The sequence below is a fragment of the Mauremys mutica genome, chromosome 4 (genome assembly GCF_020497125.1).
Source record: "Mauremys mutica isolate MM-2020 ecotype Southern chromosome 4, ASM2049712v1, whole genome shotgun sequence".
Lineage (NCBI taxonomy): Eukaryota > Metazoa > Chordata > Testudines > Geoemydidae > Mauremys > Mauremys mutica.
In genome coordinates this window covers 28,551,159-28,572,653 of record NC_059075.1, presented here as the reverse complement: position 1 = coordinate 28,572,653, position 21,495 = coordinate 28,551,159, and the positions used below count along the sequence as shown (strand labels likewise).

At 45.2% G+C, this 21,495-nt stretch overlaps 1 protein-coding gene across 1 annotated transcript; it reads right to left on the bottom strand.

Annotated features, from left to right (window-relative positions):
• Positions 1-5,894: 5,894 nt before the first annotated feature.
• On the bottom strand, positions 5,895-19,829 carry LOC123369394 (alpha-1-antitrypsin-like). Its single transcript, XM_045014958.1, has 5 exons — positions 19,727-19,829; positions 18,500-19,191; positions 13,755-14,025; positions 11,135-11,282; positions 5,895-6,237 (listed from the first exon to the last, which is right to left on the bottom strand). Exons 2-5 carry the CDS (start codon positions 19,170-19,172, stop codon positions 6,034-6,036), a joined length of 1,296 nt encoding a protein of 431 aa, XP_044870893.1. The 5' UTR covers positions 19,173-19,191; positions 19,727-19,829; the 3' UTR covers positions 5,895-6,033.
• Positions 19,830-21,495: the final 1,666 nt, after the last annotated feature.

The following is a 21,495-nucleotide window of genomic DNA, read 5'->3' as shown; positions in this document are numbered from 1 at the left end:
TTAACATTATTATAAATGTTGGAGGCAAAGCGGGATGTGGGTTTGAGGCTGACAGCTCGCGACTCCCCCCAATGTAATAACCTCATGATTCCCCATGGGGTTCTGACCCCCCAGTTTGAGAACCCCTGTTCTAGGAACACACAAAGGTCAAGGATAATGACAACAGACAGAATCACAAGTATAAAGTCTTATCTGTACAACAAATTTATTAAAGCAATAGGTAAAGTTACAATTATCCATGATATGGAAATCCTACAAAACTTATGTAATAATTATAACTGTAGTCAGACTTGCATCCTGAAAGATCTTGTAGGGTCCAATGGATCTCTCACCAAGTGATCATCAGTAGAGGGATAGTTTCTGCTAAGGTTTTTCCTGACAGTATTCCCACTTTTACCCAAGGAGGAAACCCTTTATATATTGTCAAGTATCAGCGGGGTAGCTGTGTTAGTCTGGATCTGTAAAAAGCAACAAAGAGTCCTGTGACACCTTATAAACTAACAGATGTATTGGAGCATGAGCTTTCGTGGGTGAATACCCACTTTGTCAGACGCATGTAATGGAAATTTCCAGAGGCAGGTATAAATATGCTGGTAAGAAGCAGGCTAGAGATAACGAGGTTAGTTCAATCAGGGAGGATGAGGCCCTCTTCTAGCAGTTGAGGTGTGAACACCAAAGGAGGAGAAACTGCTTTTGTAGTTGGCTAGCCATTCACGGTCTTTGTTTAATCCTGAGCTGATGGTGTCAAATTTGCAAATGAACTGAAGTGCAGCAGTTTCTCTCTGAAGTCTGGTCCTGAAGATACAGTTCTGTGATGATCTGGAAATCTACTTTTGCCTTCTCTGACTCAAAGAATACTTTCAAGATAACACTGAACAGTGCACTGATACACAACAACACAAGAAGAAGAACTCCACATGGACTCTTCCTGAGGGTCGAAATGACAGTCTGGACCTATAAATAGAATGCTTCTGCCAACATGCACAGGCAGAAATTGTGGGAAAACAACATCGCTTGCCACAAAACCTGTCGTGCAGAACACAGTGCCATCCAGAGCCTCAGAAACAACCCTAACATTATAATCAAAGAGGCTGATAAAGGAGGTGCTGTTGTCATCATGAACAGGTCTGACTACCAAAAGGAGACTGTCAGACAACTCTCCAATACCAAATTCTACAGACCACTTTCCTCAGATCCCACTGAGGAATATATTAAGAAACTGCACCATCTACTCAGGACACTCCCTACACTAGCACAGGAACAAATCAACATCCCTTGGAGTCCCGACCGGAGTTATTCTATCTACTAACCAAGATCCACAAACCTGGAAATCCTGGACGCCCCATCATATCTGGAATCGGCACTCTCACTGAAAGACTATCTGGATATGTGGACTCCCCACTCAGATCCTACGCCACCAGCACTCCCAGCTATCTCTGTAACACCACTGTTATCGATTCGAATACAAATATTGAACTTGCATTTCATTGTAGAGTATGTAGAGCAGTATAAACAAGTCATTGTATGCAATTTTAGTTTGTACTGACTTTGCTAGTGCTTTTTATGAAGCCTTTTGTAAAACTGGACAAATATCTAGATGAGTTGATGTACTCCCTGGAAGACCTTTGTTGACTGTACCCCAGATTGAAACCACTGGCTTAGGAGACCAGTTTGGGTGGTAAAATGAGATATTCCATTAGCTGGCATTGGAGGAAGAGATCTGTTACCTTCCCCATCAATCAGAGATGTAAGTGGAGTGGAGAATTGTAAGCCCAATGTTCAGTCCTCATTTGGAGGTAGGTAATTTGGAGATGCAGGGAGACAATTATCTCCTAGTGTGGTTGCTGGGAGAGAGGTTGTCTCAATAAACTATGTTAAACCTATGTTTGTGAAGCCTTTGAGGGATCTGCAGGAAGCAGACAGTGGCTTTGGATAGGAGCAAGCAAGAAAATTCTCAGGAAAGGCAGACAATGAAGGAGAATCAGGAAGAAGCCACAGCTGGCCAGTGAGAAAGCTGGGTTTCAAAAGGGAAGCTGCAGGAGTGGGCTAAGACAGTGAGTTTGTGTGGCTGGCTGGAACATAAGCTCCAGGAGATACAACACCTATGCATCCCTCTCTCCCCCCTAGTCACAACCTGTGTAAAGAGTCTAGGTCAGAACAACTCAAATGAGACAGTTTGCATCTTAACCAAAGATCTCACAGAAGCCTTTTGGAATGTTCTGTTCCAGGGGAGTTTGGGTGATTTATGAGTTGACTGAATTACAACATTGAGAAAAAATGAAAGTGGACATGAGCGGCTAAAGGAGCCAGACTCCACCAATAATGGCAGAGCTATGAGCTACATTGTGTTGTGTGGCTGATGCACTGCAGGAAGCAGTATCACTTGCAGTCACAGGGATTCCTGGTGCAGCTGAAACTGCTCAAAATCTGTGAGGCTGGACTCACATAGCTGCCACTAGTGTCTTGGCTGCTGTTTATCTAAGTGCTCTCTGCAATGCTCCTAGCAGTCTCCAGCTCCTAGAGTTCCTGCAGCACCTGGACTGCAAGCAATAAAGGGAGGAGAACAGAGGAGGATTTCCAGCTTCTCTGACGTTTTAAGAGTGTATAGTGCTCCCTACAGCCACAGTTCCTCCCTGCTGCCTCTGCTCCTGCTTTTCTGTATCCAGCAACAAGTGTGAGTTGAGGGTGGAGGTTCTGGGAATGGGGGTAGGAGTTAGAGTTGTGGAGAAAAGGGGATTGTGAGCCTGGTGGTCCGGGCTGGAGTAATACAGGGGCTTTAGGGGCTGGATTATAAACTGGCTAAGTAACAAGTCTCAAAATGTAATTTGGAAATGGGGAATCATCACAGAGCAAGCGGGTTCCTAGGGGAATTGGTTCTTGGCCCTAAGCTAGATAACATTTTTATCAATGACCTGGAAGAAAACATAAAATCATCACTAATAAAGTTTGGAGATGACACAAAAATTGGGGGAATGGGTGAAGCAAACAATATTCATTTTAACACAGCTAAATGTAAATGTAAATATGTAGGAACAAGGAGTGTAGGCCATATCGAGAGGATGGAGGACTCTGTCCTGGGAGACAGTGACTCTGAAAAAGATCTGGGGGTCATGGTGGACAATCAACTGAACCTGAGCACTCACTGGGATGCTGTGAACAAAAGGGCTACATACATATGTAAAAAGATGGATTCATAAAAAGAATCTCAAGTAGAACTAGAGCGGTCATTTAATTTTTGTATTAGGTACTGGTGCGACTGCAACTGGAATGCTGTATCCAGTTCTGGTGTCCATAATTCAAGAAGGATATTGAATTAGAGGATTAGACAAAATTAGAACACTTGCCTTATAGTGATGGACTCAAAGAGCGCAATCTATTTTGCTTAACAAAGAGAAGGTTAAGGAGTGATTTGATCGCAATTTATAAATAGCCACAAGGGGAACAATATTTGATAATGGTCTAGCAAAGAAAAGTATGACACAGTCCAATGGCTGGAAGTTGAAGCTAGACAAGTTCAGATTGGAAATAAGGCATAATTTTGTAATGGTGAGAGTAGTAATTATCTGTTGGAACAATTTACTAAGGATCATTGTAGATTCTCCATCATTGGCAATATTAAAATCAAGATCAGACGCTTTTCTAAAATATCTGTGCTAGGAATTATTTTGGAGAGGGTCTCTGACCTGTGTTATACAGGAGGTCAGATTAGCTGATCACAGTGGTCCTTTCTGGCTTTGGAATTTATGGACCTTATTATAAGCAAGGACATAAGGAATAAGGAGAGAACACACATCTCTCTCACATAAAAGACAATGAAAAAACTTTGGTGATCAATGAATGAAGAGCACTATATAAAAGCGAACCATTATTAGTATATAGTACGCTTGGAATTCTTCCAGTATTTCCATTTTTTCTGCAAGCGCAGAGTTTCTGAATTTACAAGCCTGGCTTAGGAGACCAATTCGAGTGGCAAGATGGGATATTCCTTTAGCCAGTATTGGAGGAAGAGATCAGTCACCTTCCCCATCAATCAGTGGTGTCAGTGGAGTGGAGAATTGTAGACCCAGTGTTCGCTGCACATTTGGAGGTCAGTAATTTGGAGATGCAGTAAGACGGTTATCTCCTAGTCTGGTTTGCTGGGAATGAGACTGTCTTTATAAATTAAGCCTGTGTTTATGTAGCCTTTAGGGGAATCAGCAGAAAGCAGACAGTGGCTTTGGATGGGACCAAGGAAGACAGTTTCCAGGAAAGCAGACAATAAAGGAGTATCAGGAAGATGCCAATGCTGGGTTTCAAAAGAGAAGCCGCAGTGCAAATAATACACAGCATTCAAATGTCTACTTTGAGTTAATTATCATGTTTTCATAAGTGGTAAGACACAATATCCTGTTTAAACCATTCCAGCTGTTTTCATTACAAACTAAGGGGGAACTGCACTGGAAATAGTCCGACTGCATCTCATCACCTGCCTGTGACACTGGGATCACTTGGTTTTTGTATTACTAGGTAAAGGTTACCTCATTAGATGGTGTCTTCACTGTGTGTCAGACTTGGTCCACTTGATGGTGGAGGCCCAGTGGATGGAGTGGCTGACATATTGCAGGAAGCAGTATCACTTGCAGTCACAGGGACTCCTGGTGGGGCTGAAACTGCCCCAAATCTGTGAGGCTTCAGTTCACTTAGCTGCCTGCCCCTAGAGTCTCCTGGCCCTGTCAGCAAGTGGGAAATAGAGGTGGCAAAGGTCAAGCAATGCAGTCTGTTTTAGGTCTATTTTACATTAGTGTCTATGGGGCTCTGCTATTCTCCCCACAATCTCCAGCCTGTGGATTTCCTGCAGCACATGAGCTGCTTGTAGTGAGGAAGGAGAACAGATCAGGGGTTCCAGGCTTCTGGGAGGCTTATTCAGAGTATAGGACACCTTGAAGTCTCTGGTCCTGCTTCCCTAGGTCCACCAAAAAGGGGAAGTTGATGTGGGAATATATAAGCTTTGGGGGAAAGGAGATGTTAAGCCTGGTGGTGGCTGTCAGGTTGGAAGGGGAAGAGTTACAACCCCCAGGAAAAGTTATTCCAGGGCTTGCATATATTTGTGTTCTGAGCCCCGCAGCGTGTGGTGGGAGAGGGTTTCAGAGCTGAGAGGTGTTGCTGTGATCGTGGGAGGGGTTTGACAGGGAGAAGAGGTGTTCTCAGCCTGAAAGTGGGTGTTCCTGAGCTGGGGGCTGGGCTAGAAGGAGTTGCAGAGATCCCAGGAGTGGCCTAGGCTGGCAAGGTTGAGTCTAAGGGTAGGTCTATACTTACCGTCCGGGTCGACGTGGAGTGTTCAACTTCTCGGAGTTCGAACTCCGGAAGCGCTCCGATCGACTCCGGAACTCCACCACTGCAAACGGCGGTGGCGGAGTCGACCTGGGAGCCGCGGAGTTCGGTCCCGCGGTGTCTGGACGGGTGAGTAGTTCGAACTAGGGTACTTCGAGTTCAGCTACGCGACCCTAGTTCGACCCCACCCCTTAGTGTAGACCAGGCCTAAGGGAGAATGGAATGAATTGTTTTGGGGGGAGGATGGCATGATGTAGTGGGAGATGCTGGGAGGAAATCTGGATTGGAGGTGGAGAGTTTTGGACTAGGAGAGAACCATGTAGGGGCCACAGAAGGATAAATTCAATCTTCTCCCATCCTGCGAAGTGCCCCAGTTCTTTATTCTGTAAAGGAGGATGGGGTGGAAGAGGGGCTCAAGCAGCACTTTTTCTTCTGATGTCTCCACCAACCTTTCTTACCGCTTTCAAACAACTTTCCTGTGATCTCCCCCGCTCTTACCTCACTGTCCCATTTCCCCCCACTTATAATACATGCCCAGTATACAGTACTGGGCTGTATGTAGACATGAAGACACCACAGTCGTGTTTTATTTGTATGGAATTTATTTCAATTACAATTCAGTTATGGTCACTAGCACCAATTTGTCTGTTGTACATGCACATGCTCATGAGAATTTGCACACCACTCATTCAAATCACTGGGGCATGTAGAGTGGCTGGACAGTTATTTTTCAGTAGGGTTTATGATTTTCCCCATAAAGAGGATGCTTTGGGTGGGTTTTTCAAGAATCATCATCAGGAAGGGCCTGTTGAATTTAATGGTAGGAGGAGGAGGAAATGTATCAGACAGCAGTATAATCTCCATCACAGTGACTGCTGCAGCCTCAGTACCATTCTCATGAACATCCACCAGGGCCTTGTGAACAACCTACAGGAAAATGAAGCAAAGATCACAATGTAAGTATAGAGCATGGAGCAACATCTGGGGATGAACTTTTAAACCAAATCTCAAGAAAAAAACTATTGAAACAAAACCAGAATAATGAGTTCAATGGGTGTTTTTTCTATGTATATTTGAAAGGGTTAGGTCCAACTAATTTTTACAGATGGAGCTGAATGAATCTAATATCTTGTTCTCTGACCTCATGAAGAGGGGCTCCCTTAGTCTCTGTGGAACACAACAGAAGAGTTATCTCATTATTACAAACAGAGCTGGGTGAAGAATAGACAAGTTCATGGAGGATAGGTCCATCAGTGACTGCTAGACAAAATGATCAGGGATGCAATCCTATGCTCTGACTGCCAGAAGCTGAGAGTGGATGACAGGGGATGGATTATTTGATGATTGCCTTTCTGTTCATTCACTCTAAAATACTTGGCACTGGCCACTATTGGAAGACAGGATACTGGCCTAAATGGACCATTGGTCTGATCTAGTATGGCTGTGATTATGTTCTTATGTTTTGGTTTTTTGGCTAATTCAAAATGTTGAAAGAGTTTAATTTTGGATTGGACTAAAAAGAAATATTCAAATTTTTCGGCAAAATCAAAATGTTGAAAATAATTATTTTTTGTTGAACAAAACATTTTATTTAGGAAAATCAAAATGTTTCTTTTCTGATTTTGGCCATTTTAAAATTGATTCTGAATATTTTGTCAGCTAAAAGTAAAGGAAATTTTGAAACAAAAACTTGTTACAAACAAACAAAAACCCAAACCAAAGGGTTTGGTTTAGAAAAAAAAGTTAACAAAATGTTTTGATTTTTATAAGAATTCCCTCCCCCAAAATGAATAGTTTGGTAAAATTAACACAAATTTGCAAAATGTTTCAGTGTTTCCAAATCTATATTTTTGCCAAAAGTTTCTGTTGAAAATGTTTATCTAGCCCTACTCACAAATAATCAATAGTATTATGCAGCAGAGAATTAGTTTTCAGAAGAAACCTGAAGATAGTTCAAGATGAATTGTGACAAATGATATAGGAGGGAAAGGAGCCCTTGTGTGGTTTTGCCTAATATATTTTTTATGTTGGGTAGTATGAATGGGTATTTCATAGTCCAAATGTTAATTTGTTCCTCTTAGTTGAGACTTTTGAAATACACTGAGAACTCTTTCTTCCTTGTCCCTAATGAAACACAAAGGAATTTTTCCTTATACTAACTCAGCGTGAGATTTTGCTACTCTTACTTACTCTGAGTGGCACCACAATCCAGGATCCATGTGACTACTCATGCAATAAGTATTACATAATGGGAGGAAAGGTATCAGGAAGGGTGTTGAGGAAAGATGTTGCCACAAGCCTTTTCTGTGACCTTGGGCAACTCACTTGGGGCTTCTCTACACTGTCCCGCAGGTCAAACTACTGTGGTGTGGATAGGAGTGTGCACCAAAGTGCTGTGCTGTAACTCCCCCATGTGGAGGCTACAGACAGGAGCTAAAAGGTTCCTAGTTCACCTTAATGCAGTCCTCAGTAGCGTAGCTAGCGGGGTTCAGTGGAAGCAGCCACTTCCCCTCAGGGCAGCAGGTGCGGAAGCGACGCCTGCTGGCCGGCGCAGCCAGCAATTCCTGCTGGCCCAGGAGAGCCCCGCCAGTGCGGCCGCAAAGCAGAGGCAGCGGCAGAGCCCCTGAATACTGGAGGAGCGGACGCTGCGGCTCTGCGCTGCTCATGGCAGCCACACTGGGCAGACCCGCAGCCGGTCACTCCCAGCAGGCACCTCAGCGGAATAAAACTCCCCTGAGGAGGGGAGAGCACTTCCCCCCTCCCGCTGTGGTGACCTGCCCACAGCCAGGCTCCGCCAGCAGCCCCGGGCAGGGCAGCGCCCCCTGGGCTGAGCGGGTGAGCCGGGCTGCAGGTCGCTCGGACCATGCCTGGCGGGGCTCGCTGCCTTCTTCCCCCACCCCCCAAGGGGTAGGGCCAGCGCTGAGCCTGGGCTGGTGCTGCACGTGGCGAGCCCCTCCCAGGCTCTCCTGGTCCCGGGGGCAACTCCAGCCCCCTCTGCACACAGAGCCCCAGGAAGTCCAGCCCACTCCCATCCCCGGTAACCCCTTCCCAAGCTCCATACCCCGTGTACCCCTCCCATGTACCCCGTACCCCTGCCTTTCCCTCCCCTTCACCTCCCCTCGTACCTCCGTCCTCTGCCAGCCTCCCTGTACAGCCATGGCGGGAGGCGGCGTGGACGGGGGGGCACAGCATGGCTGCAGTGTGGCTGGAGGAGCCAGCCAAGGGCGGGAGGGGGCACCGTGTGGCCACAGGAGCCGGGGGGCATGGCCGGAGGAGGACCAAGGGGGCGCCTTTTTTATGTTTGCTTGCTCCCCCTGCTGTTAAAACCTGGCTACACCACTGGCAGTCCTGTTTGTGGTCCCTGTTTGCAAACTACCGTCATATGTCTTTGCTCATGAATTATTTTATGTTAGCAATAGTTGACATTTCACTTGTGTGTGTGGCAGGCTGACAAAGGAGGTGCTGTCGTCATCATGAATAAGTTGGAATATGAACAAGAGGCTGCTAGGCAGCTTTCTAACACCACATTCTACAAGCCATTATCCTCTGATCCCACTGAGGGTTACCAAGAGAAACTACACCATCTGCTCAAAAAACTCCCTGAAAAAGCACAGGTACAGATCTGTACAGATACATGCCTAGAACCCCGACCAGGGGTATTCTATTTGCTACCCAAGATCCATAAACCTGGAAATCCTGGACGCCCCATCATCTCAGGCATTGGAACCCTAAGAGCAGGATTGACTGGCTATGTGGACTCTCTCCTCAGGCCCTACACTACCAGCGCTTCCAGCTATCTTCGAGACACCACTGACTTCCTGAGGAAACTACAATCCATCGGTGGTCTTCCAGAAAACACCATCCTGGCCACTGTGGATGTAGAAGCTCTCTACACCAACATCCCACACAAAGATGGACTACAAGCTATCAGGAACAGTATCCCCGATAATGTCACAGCTAACCTGGTGGCTGAACTTTGTGACTTTGTCCTCACCCACAACTATTTCACATTTGGGGACAATATATACCTTCAAGTCAGCGGGATTGCTATCGGTACCCGCATGGCCCCACAGTATGCCAACATTTTTATGGCCGACTTAGAACAACGCTTCCTTAGCTTTTGATCCCTAATGCCCCTACTCTACTTGTGCTACATTGATGACATCTTCATCATCTGGACCCAATGGAGAAGAAGCCCTTGAGGAATTCCACCATGATTTCAACAATTTCCATCCCACCATCAACCTCAGCCTAGACCAATCCACACAAGCGGACCATTTCCTGGACACCACTGTGCTAATAAGTGATGGTCACATAAACACCACCCTATACCAGAAATCTACTGACCGCTATACTTACCTACATGCCTCCAGCTTCCATTCAGGACACACCACATGATCCATTGTCTACAGCCAAGCTCTAACATACAACCGCATTTGCTCCAATCCCTCAGACAGAGACAAGCACCTACAAGATCTCTATCAAGCATTCTTAAAACTACAATACCCACCCCTGAAGTGAAAAAACAGATTGACAGAGCCAGAAGAGTACCCAGAAGTCACCTACTACAAGACAGGCCCAACAAAGAAAATAACAGAACACCACTAGCCATCACCTTCAACCCCCAACTAAAACCTCTCCAGTGCACCATCAAAGATCTACAACCTATCCTGAAAGATGATCCCTCACTCTCACAGATCTTGGGAGACAGACCTGTCCTTGCTTACAGAGAGCCCCCCAACCTGAAGCAAATACTCACCAGCAACCACACACCACAGAACACAAACACTAACCCAGGAACCTATCCTTGCAATAAAGCCCGATGCCATCTCTGTCCACATATCTATTCAAGTGACATCATCATAGGACCTAATCACATCAGCCACACCATCAGGGGATCATTCACCTGCACATCTACCAATGTGATATATGCCATCATGTGCCAGCAATGCCCCTCTGCCATGTACATTAGCCAAACTGGACAGTCTCTACACAAAAGAATAAATGGACACAAATATGACATCAGGAATCATAACATTCAAAAACCAGTAGAGCACTTCAACCTCTCTAACCACTCAGTAACAGACTTAAAAGTGGCAATTTTGCTACAGAAAAACTTCAAAAACAGACTTCAATGAGAAACTGCTGAACTTGAATTAAAATGCAAATTAATTCAACTGCTGAAACTGCTGAACTTGAATTAATATGCAAATTAGACACCATCAATTTAGGCTTGAATAAAGACTGGGAATGGCTGAGCCATTACACACATTGAATCTATTTCCCATGTTAAGTATTCTCACACCTCTTGTCAAACTGTCTGTAATGGGCTATCTTGATTATCACTACAAAAGTTTTTTCTCTTAATTAATTAGCCTCTTAGAGTTGGTTGGGCAACTCCCACCTTTTCGTGTTCTCTGTATGTGTATATATAGATCTCCTTACTATATGTTCCATTCTATGCATCTGATGAAGTGGGCTGTAGCCCACGAAAGCTTATGCTCAAATAAATTTGTTCGTTTCTAAGGTGCCACAAGTACTCCTATGCTTTTCTCTGTACACCTCCTGGATGGTATTTACTTCTACATCAATGTCCTAGAAGATGAAGTGTGCTCAGAGTACCTCTGTATTAACTGTAATAGGCAAATTAATGCTTAATTCTAGAATATACACTAATTTGTGGCCCTGTCCTATCTATGTTGCTGGCAGTGAGTCGCTTTGCAATTACGTCTTTGGAAGCAGGACTGGGTCATTTACAAAGATTAAAATATAAGTCATAAGAGTAGACAAACCAGTTAGCACCATCTCTATTTTACAAACTTACTTTCGACACCTTCAGTTTAGCTTTCTCTGTGATTCTAGACAGATCAGCTTCGTCAGTGAACACATCGACCACACCCATTTTCTCAAACAGCTCTTTCACATCATAGGTACCAGATACAGAGAATGCTGGAATGTACAGGTTGATTTCTCTGCTCAAAAAGAAACACAAAACTCTGGTAAAATGTTGTCAAATTGCTGGACACTTAAAGATTTGCAGTTTTATAACATATTCTATTTGAGCATCTCAAATGTCAGTGAATTTGATTCACAATGCCACCGTCTGCTAGGTAAATATTATTGTTCCATTTTATAGGTGGAATATCAGAGGCACCAAGAATTTACAATTCCACAGTTTTATTTTTGTTTAGCTACATATGGACTCTCTGCGAGTTTTAGAAAACAATAGGCTGGATTATTTACTCTAGTATAGAGAAAAGTAAACCGTGTTATTTTATTTAGGTTGGATTGTCCCTACCTCTAACACGTCTGCTTGGGGGAATCCAGGAAAAGCAAGGGTTCGCGTACCTTGTGCGGCATATTAGGCGTACTCTAAAGTAACCAGACATCCTGTTTTTAAAGGGACAGTTCCTTATTTAAGCCCTCCTGCAGGTGTCCCGACTTTTTCTTAAAAACAGGCAAATTGTCCCATAGTTTCTGTCTCTCTCCCATCAGTACTGGTGGGTCCTGCTGCTGGCTGGATCCCTGCTCGCCAGCCTCCCGCCAACCAGCAGTGAGTGGGGGGAAAGGGGTCCAGTGGCTGATGATGGGGTGGGTGTGCAAGACTAGTGGTGGGGCAAAGCTGAAGCACACGGGGCCAGCTGCTCCCCCTGCTGGTCCATCGGCGCAGCCTCCAGCCAGCAGGGCCTCGCCCCCATCCCTTTCCAGCCAGCACTGGCTGCGCGCTACGAGGTGCAGTGGCTGGTGCATGTGGGCAGGCACCAGGAGGTGGGTGGTTACGTGTTGCCTCTGCTGCCCACCCATTGCCCCTTTACATGCTACCCCTCTCACTGTCCTTTCCCTGCTTTGCCTCCCTGCTCCTCCATATCCACCCCGGAGGAGTGCGTCCTGCTCCCAGTGCTGTGTGGAGAACCAGCCCCTGGTCGGAGTGCTCAGCTCACCAATAGCCTGGCCAGTAGGCTCCTTTCTTCCCTCACTGCCTCTGGCTGGGCTGGTGCCCTGGGGAAGCCCAAGACCCTCCGGCCTGGGGCACTGGCCAGGAGGAGCCAAGCTCTGCATGTGCCAAAGCCCCACACAGTGCTGGCATGGGGCAGCCTCTCCACCCTTCAGCTAAGCTCTGGAGTGGCAGGGGGAAGCAATTTCCAGCCTGTTCATGCCCCGACCCTGAAGGCTTCACAGCACCCTCTTCACCTGCCCCCATGTCCCGGGTCCTGCCCCCAGGGAGCGTGGGGCTGCTCCATCCCCTAAGCACCCTCCCCTGCTGAGCCACCTCTCTGGCCAGGTTCACTGAAGCCCCTGCAGTCAGGTTCCCGGGGCCCTGATGCACAATGCATCCTTAGAGCTTAACCCCTTCCTGTCTGTGCGGTAGCCGGAGTCAGCTGGGTTATGTTGGTGGCCAGCAGCAGCCTGTAGGCATTAGCTGCCTTTCAACACTGTGTGGGCAGGAAGGGATGGGAGCTGCTTCCAGCCACAGGGGAAGAGGGGCAGAAGAGATGAAGTCTGCAAAGACACAGGCCAGGTCATCCCTTCCCCATCTCCTCCTTCCCTGCAGCTGGAAGCAGCTCCCTTCCTTTCCTTCCTGCACAGTGCCAAAAGGTTGCTGCTGGCCACATTTGGTGAGACCCCTGGCAGAAATTTGGAGAGGGGGCACATGCAACTCTGGGTCCCCCACACATGTTGCCCCGGGAAGATATGGTGCCAGGTACCAGGAGAGGCGGGTCTGTCCCAGCGGCCCAGCCAGTTATGGAGGGTGGAGAACTCCGGGCAGGGAGGGTTGGGTCAGTCGGTCAACACCGCTCTGTGAAAGAGTTCCACCGGAATGTGTGTGTGTGTCACCTCTCCCCGTGTGTGTTACCCCTCCCTGTGTGAACCCTAAAACCTTAAAGATAATCAGGTAAATAAAAAATTACTCCAACTATGCACTATTTCTTTTTGACAGGGGCTCAGACAACTTGTTAATCTGAATGTTTGTACTGTATAGTTCTGACTGATTGCCGTTGAACTCACTTGAATACAAGTAATTTTACCAGGTGTCCCATATTCAGCACAGGGAAATATGGTCAACCTAGGGTACCCCCATCAGAGCTCCCAGGGGCTGCGGTGGCTACATTGGAGATGTTTTCCCTGGTTCCTGAAGCAGTTGGACTGGAAGTGGTGGTGAAAGGACAGTGCTCTGCCACTGCCACAATAGGTTCCAGACAAAGTAGGTGGTGTAGCAAGTTACTTCCATGTGCAAGATGGGCTCTCTGGGAGACATTGTGCTGCAGGGGGGCATGTCTAAGGCAACAAGCCTTTCCACCTCCCTCTTAAGATAGTGGGTTACGCACTTCCCCTTTCTCAGGGTTGGACAATCCAACCTTAAATGTGATCCTTTGTCTTGATGAGGGATCCTACCCTATTCTACAGTACGACGTATATGCATATAGCAGCAGTTACAATGTTACCTTTGTTGAAGTGATTTTGTCCATTTAGACACAGTCTCTTTCAACAGAGCCTCCTCCACCTGCTTCATTTTTCCCTCATCAGGCAGAATAAATAATACAGCAGCATTTCCTTTGTATGGGATTTCAACCACCCAGCAAGACAGCTCCTCATCACGGCGAGTGCGATAATATGTTTCACTGTTCATCATATTAACCTTAACAGATGTTTTTGCATCCACAAAAAAGTCATCTTCCTGTGTATTCAAATTACTGAAAGGATTTTCCCAATGAGCTTATGACAAATACAAAGAGAATGTTGTTGAATATACTGGGAAAGAGGAATTACTAATGTGTGTCAGACTAATTTAAATGTGGCAAGTTCATTTTTGAGGATTAGGTCTTCTACAAGCTCATTTGAGCAATGATATGTTTGAACTGTGACATGCTAGCCAGACCATTTGAATAGCACACAGCCTCTCCGATGCACTGAAATGTCATTTAACTCTTAATAGCCCTTCGCATTTCCTGACCCTGGACCTGGTCTGACCTTTGCAGGGTATCTACAGACGAAGTGTCTGCTGCCCCTACAATGTTGACACGGGCCAGAAGTTTGGCCTCTGTGCTTCTCAGCCTCTGAGAGGCATGGGCGGGTCTGGTCCACATGCATGGGTTCTGTGTTGAAGGTGCACAGCTGAGGGTCAGAAGCCAGGGCATCACCAGGGCTCGAGGGGCTGGGCCACTCATGGTGCTACTTGGTAAGGCAGTTGTCAATTCTGATACATAGGTCAATCAGGTTGTCAAGACAAGACAATAGCTTGGCCTGTGCCAGTTCATCTTTTATATCATCACTCAATCCACTCCAAAACTGAGGACACTTCATGGCCTCATTCCACTTGGTGTCAGCAGAGAGACGATGGAATTCAGCATGGTATGGGGCAGCTCACTGATGTCCTGGCTGTAATGTTTGCAGTGCAGTCAAAAGAGAGACGCAAGGAATTTTTCGCCTTCCTCTGCAGCATGGGGCATGGGTCACTTGCAAGTTTAAACTAGTGTAAATGGTGGATTCTCTGTAACTCGAGGTCTTTAAACCATGAGTTGAGGACTTCAGTAACTCAGCCAGAGGTTCTGTGGCCTGAAATGTGCAGAAGGTCAGGCTAGATGATCGTGATGGCCCCTTCTGATGTTAAAGTCTATTAAGTCTATGTGTATAGCTTCAGCAGTTTGGGTGCAGTAAGGGCCATTGAAAATAACTGTCTTGGTCTGAATGCACTGCTCCAGCTGGCCCAGGAGGGGGCTAGACTGTTCCAAAATCGGGGAGGCCTGGGCTAAGGCCTCTCCAGTGAGCAGACTAATGATGAGCCCTATCTGGGCCCGATCTGTGGGGAACAATTGGGGGGTATCGCAAGAAGAGGAGCCTGCATTGGTTTAGGAAACCTTGGAATGGACCACGATCACCACTAACCTTGCTGTGGGAGCCTTTGGCTCCTGGGAGGCCAGAGCCAGGATTTCTAGTGAGGCCACCTGGGCTTGTAGGGACTCATTCCATGCCTGTTGGGTGGACACCTGTGCCTGCAAGTTCTGTATGGCCGCCACCAGCTCCACAAAGGAAAAATTGGCCTGAGTGCAGTCCATGCAATGGAGGTGGTTGTGACATTAAGAATAATCTGAGGGCCAGGGCAAACCAGGGAACTGGTAATGAATGGCAGCTGGCTAAACCAATTCAAGTGTTCCCCAATTCTTTAATGGCATCAAATGTATCTTATAAGTGTGATGCAAGGTATCAGTGAAAAGCTCTTGACTCACAGGTTATTAATATAGTTGCGTAATGTGGGAGCAAGCAACTGATGCAAAGTTATGGTTATCATTTTTAAAATGTGTTTCCCAGGCAAGCAGGAGTTACCCAACCAAGCTAATAAGAGGTGGAAGCATACTTCACACTATCAGCATGGGGAAGGAGATTGACAAGCCCATGTTTAAAATGCATACAATTACACCAGAGGGGCCAGGAACTATATAATTTGCATTTTAGCAGACAATCCCAGCAGGAAACTTCTTTACCAGGATTTAAAAAAACAAGGAGTGTTAACGATCTTCTGATTGTTCCAGGACTGGGCTCAACATTTCAGAACACCTATTTTGGAGGAAATTCAGGGTTGGGGTGAGTGTGGAGTCACTATACCAGTTGTTATCCAAGACTGGTGGAGACCAATGGAAGCCTGTGCTATTGCAGGTAGGCTCCTGGATCCAAAGCATTGGACCAGGGCTGCCCAATACATAGACACAAAGTGCATGCTTGTTGGTGACTGTGGGTGTCACAGGAAGAGAGGCTACAGAAGCAAAGCTTTAAGGCACTTAAAGGCAGTAGGGTAAAAGGTGACAACTCTTCACCAGTCTGGGTTGCACTCCAGAACGTAACAGTGGGGCCCCTCATCTTTGTGTAGGGCTTCTCAATCGGTAGCTGACCTGGACATGGGTGATCAGCCCTACTGGTTGAAATAAGAGTTGGGCCTACTGGTTAGAGCTGGGTCCAGGATGGTCAGAGTCCAGGAACAAGCCAAGGGTCAGTACCGGAGGGACAGAAGCCAAATGCCCGAGCAAGAACCAGAGTCATAAGCCAGAGGCAAAGCTGGGGATTGAAGCCAGATATCTGAGCCTCTAGAGGAGCAGAGGCTAGAACACAGCAAGAGCAGAGGCTGGAAGCAGACTGGAGCAAGGCTGCAAGAGGCATGTTACATATTAAGAAGCTCTTGCTTGACTCTGGGGACCAAGCTTATAAGCAGGTCTGCTAAACCAGCAGCCAGTCAGGGCTGTTGTTACTCCATCTGTTCTAAGGCAATGCAGCTGGGCTTATTAGGTGCCTAACATTGAAGCTGATCTGGGAGCAGGCCACTAGCTCTTCCTAGAATGTCTTGACCCTGGCAGCAAATAAATAAACGGATATTGAGGTTTTCCTTAAATCTGTATCTTTAAAGAAAGTAAAGTAACCAAGTTCTTGCAGTTGTTTGTGCTGTTTAACTAAAACCGCTGTATCTATTAAAGTTCCAGAGCAGATTGTTGCTTCTTAGAATCATAGACTATCAGGGTTGGAAGGGACCTCAGGAGGTCATCTAGTCCAACCCCCTGCTCAAAGCAGGACCAATTCCCAACTAAATCATCCCAGCCAGGGCTTTGTCAAGCCTGACCTTAAAAACCTCTAAAGAAGGAAATTCCACCACCTCCCTAGGTAACCCATTCCAGTGCTTCAGCATCCTCCTAGTGAAAAAGTTTTTCCTAATATCCAACCTAAACCTCCCCCACTGCAACTTGAGACCATTACTCCTTGTTCTGTCATCTGGTACCACTGAGAACAGTCTAGATCCATCCTCTTTGGAACCCCCTTTCAGGTAATTGAAAGCAGCTATCAAATCCTGCCTCGCCCCTTCTTCTCTTCTGGAGACTAAATAATCCCAGTTCCCTCAGCCTCTCCTCATAAATCATGTACTCCAGCCCCCTAATCATTTTTGTTGCCCTCCACTGGACTCTTTTTCCAATTTTTCCACATCTTTCTTGTAGTGTGGGGCCCAAAATTGGACACAGTACTCACCAATGCTGAATAGAGGGGAATGATCACGTCCCTTGATCTGCTGGCAATGCTCCTACTTATACAGCCTGAAATGCCATTACCCTTCTTCGCAACAAGGGCACACTGTTGACTCATGTCCAGCTTCTCGTTCACTGTAACCACTGGGTCCTTTTCAGCAGAATTGCTGCTTAGCTGCTCAGTCCCTCATCTGTAGCAGTGCATGGGATTCTTCAGTTCTAAGTGCAGGACTCTGCACTTGTCCTTGTTGAACCTCATCAGATTTCTTTTGGCCCAGTCCTCCAATTTGTCTAGGTCCCTCTGTATCCTATCCCTACCCTCTAGCCTATCTACCACTCCTTGACAATTTATGCTTAATTAATAAATCCAGTATTTTCCTCATACAACTTAAGCTTCTTCTGCTCTATATGTGCAGTGTAAGGTTCATCATATTTGTCCATCAGCCTCTGCATTATAGGCTTGATCCAGTTCCCATTGAAGGAAATTCTAAATCTCCCATTAACTTCTATGGTGCTGGAATAAGGCCTATTTCCTTTTGTGTAAGCTACCTCATCAGTGTCCCACATGACAACTTCCTGCTCAGTTTATCAGCTTTCCATTCATCAAGATAATTTCCAGGTCTGAAACAGAACCTTTCAGAGTTCCCAGATATCATTTATAGAGCATTCAGTTGGAAGACTTGAATGAGTATCAGGCAACTAAATATGCAAAGCAGATCAGCCGTTATCCATTAACTGAGTGTCTGTAAAATATCAAAGAAAAACTTCTTGTACTCCTAAGACCATGCACAGAATTGTGCAATATGCTGTCCTTCTTTAACTCCTTATTTAGATGGTAAAATTAAAATGACCTGTGTTAGAGAGGTGGTGAACACTTATAGCTCCTATTGACTATGTAGAAATAAGCAAGTGCTCAGAAAATGGCCTACTGATGAGGCCACTTTTATTCAAGTGACTAAATATGGTGCCCAACTTTAACTACACAAATTAGACATTTTGGCTATAACTTTCATGGAATGGTTTATCACAGTTAACAAGGGACCAGTATCAACCTGGGTGATCTCATAGACCTAACCACCTTGACAGTGTCCCTTAATTTAAAAAAAGCAGGGTTTTTTTGTCTTAGATCCCAATCAGCATTTCATAGCCTGTATATGTGTTATGTACCCATCTGTAGAACATCTTACCTTTAAAGAAAATATAGTTGACAAGAACCATTACAGTGAGCGGATCAAGGTCCTTGACCAAGTTGGCAATTTTCCCATGGGTTTTCTTCTCTATGTAATCATTGATCTGTTTCTCAGCTACTGCAGAATTCTGGAAGTTACTAGGAAAAGTTTCAGACTCATACAGACTTTTGACGTCAGCCAAAAACTTCTCTAGTGGTTTCAGTTGATCATCTACAAAAAGGGCATTTCCCATATTCAGCTGGATCTCACTGTCAGGACGGTTTAACATGTGGATGAGATGATGAAAACCTTCATGTATCTCCCTCTCCTCAATCTCTGTCAAGTTAAGGGAGAGTCCTTTGTGAATTTGACTTAGAGTGGTTGACTTGGCACCTAATGACAGCATTGCAAAGGCAGCGGAGATGCTTAGAGGAGAGAAGAAAATGTTCTTGTCAGCTGCTCCTGATTTAATCTGCTTGTAGAATCTATATGCAAAGTCAGCATTGCTAGGAGCTAGTTTGAGAAAGGACCTGTTTTCAGTTATGACATTGCCTCCAACTGGAGTAAGCTGCTGTGGGGGATTAATATCTGTCTGACCATCCTGGTCATTGTGGTGGTCAGGTACGTGATGAGGCTGGACAACAGCATGAAGCCCAACAAGTAACACACACAGACAGAGGATGGACTCCATTTTCCTTTGGAACTATTCCCTTGAAAAAACAAAAGAATGGAATAGTCATTAGTCATGGAAACGTTCCCACCTTCCCTGTGCTATTTGTGATCCAATGGTTATTTTTCTCTCTCTCCTCAAGGCAAGTTCACCTCCCTGCAGCCAACTGGGACATTATGGGGAGGAAAGGGAGTGGGGCTGACCAGAAAGTCACAGGGGTTGGGAGACCAGGCCGTGTTTCCAGTTTCCACAGCTCTAGTGTCGGCTAATGCATTCAAGGAAATCCCACACATTTTTGGTGTACTCAGGCCATATCTTAACACACTAGATTAATCTAGTCCTAAATGTTCTCAATATTTTTTTTTTAAATGCCTTCATTCAAAGACTGTTTCCACTGGCGCACCAATTTCTGCTGGCTCATTGGGGTCTTAAGAAAGGCTCCACTCACAGGATAAATGTAAGAGGTATAGTGAACAAAGTCACCTATACTTGAATGAAATCCCATACAATCAACTGCATTTCACACAGTTAATATGAGTTCAAAGCCTCTTTTGAAAAAATATGGCAGTACTTACAGTACAATCACCAGGATCCTGCTGGATGCATCTAATCTGCACAGCTCCTTGCTTTTTATTTATATTGACTTAACATTATTAAGCTGAGTGTCCACTGTTAAACATTAAACAGAGCAAATAGAAGTTATTAGCAAGGATGCAGCGCAAACAGTGATGAAACTGCTTTTCTGGCATGGAGGGTCAAATGCCCATTGTCCACCCACATAGTGGAGAATAGAGCCAATACCTATGGAAGGAGGTAGCAGTGGGTCACATGGAGGGTACTGGTGACTGTGCTGTTTGCTTGCCTCACCCCTCCAAACCTGTGGAAACCTCTGTATAGCAGACTACATGATTAGAGCACAATAGAAAGAGGGCATGTGTGCCTAGGAAGAGCTGATCTGCACAATGCATCTCTTGGAGAGAGACTAACGCTAGCAAAACCCCACAGTTACACTGCTGTTTGGATCAGCATTAACTCCCAGCAGAGAGGATCAGAAAGTACAGTAATGGTGGGAAGCCAATGGCAGCACAGCATTGGAAATGTCTATGATTCTATAGGCAAAAAATGGGCCATGGAATGAAGGAAGGAAAATCAAATCAACCATGGACCAGGGGAAGTTAATAGTAATGAATATAAATCAGAAGCTTGGAATTGTAAAAAATAAGTTTAGAAGGGAAGCCAAAGGACACAAGGAGAAATCTGTGGCCAGCATAGTTAAGGAGGATCAGAAAGAGTTTGTTAAGTATATTTGGAACAGAAAGAAACCTGAGAATGGTATTTGTCCATTTGTAGATGGAAATGGTAGAATTTACCAATAAAATGCAGAAAAGGCAGATGTCTTCAATAAATACTTCTGTTCTGTATTGTGGGTCATGGGGAAGCAGATGATGTAGTTATGTCATATGATGATGATAACACTCTTTCCACTCCACTAGTTTCTCAGGAGGATGTTAGACAGCAGCTACTAAAATTATAAAATTTTAAATCAGTAGGTCCAGTACCGTGTATCTAAGAATTTTAAAAGAGCTGGCTGAGGAGCTTCCTGGACCATTAATGTTGAATATCAATGAGTCTTAAACCAGTGGGGAAGTTCCAGAAGACCAGTAGAAAGCTAATGTGCCAGTATTTAAAACTCATAAATGGGATGACCTGGTTAATAATAGCCTTTCAATCTGACATTAATTCCAGGCATGATAACGGACAGGCTAATACATGGCTTGACTAATAAAGAATTAAAGGAAGGTAATACAATTAATGCTAATTAGCATGGCTTTATGGACAATAGATCTTGTCAAACTAACTTGATATCTTTTGTTGATGAGATTACAAGTTTGGTTGATAAAGGTAATAGTGTTGATGCATCCGACAAAGTGGGTATTCACTCACGAAAGCTCATGCTCCAATACATCTGTTAGTCTATAAAGTGCCACAGGACTCTTTGCTGCTTTTACAGATCCAGACTAACACGGCTACCCCTCTGATATTTATTAATAGTTGTGGTTGTGAAATCCTCATTGATTTATTTTTTTGTCATTATGGCCCCCAATTCCCTATTGTTTGCCTGTATAGTCTCTGTCTGGGTCTTTAATTGTTTCTGTCTGCTGTATAATTAATGTTGCTAGGTGTAAGGTAATTAGGGTAGTGGGATATAATTGGTTAAAGATTTTTGTTACACTATGTTAGGATTGGTTAGTAAAATTTTAGTACAATAATTGGTTAAGGTATAGCTAAATAGGACTCAAATTTCACTATATAAACTGGGGTCCAAAAGGAAGTTCTTTGGGAA

Excerpts from the sequence above, each read along its gene's own strand:
- LOC123369394 (XM_045014958.1), bottom strand. The coding sequence starts at position 19,172 with ATGGAGTCCATCCTCTGTCTGTGTGTGTTACTTGTTGGGCTTCATGCT. Across the intron at positions 11,283-13,754 it reads ACAAAATCACTTCAACAAAG|AGAAATCAACCTGTACATTC; the intron begins GTAACATTGTAA and ends CTTTTTGAGCAG. Across the intron at positions 6,238-11,134 it reads CTAAACTGAAGGTGTCGAAA|GTTGTTCACAAGGCCCTGGT; the intron begins GTAAGTTTGTAA and ends ATTTTCCTGTAG.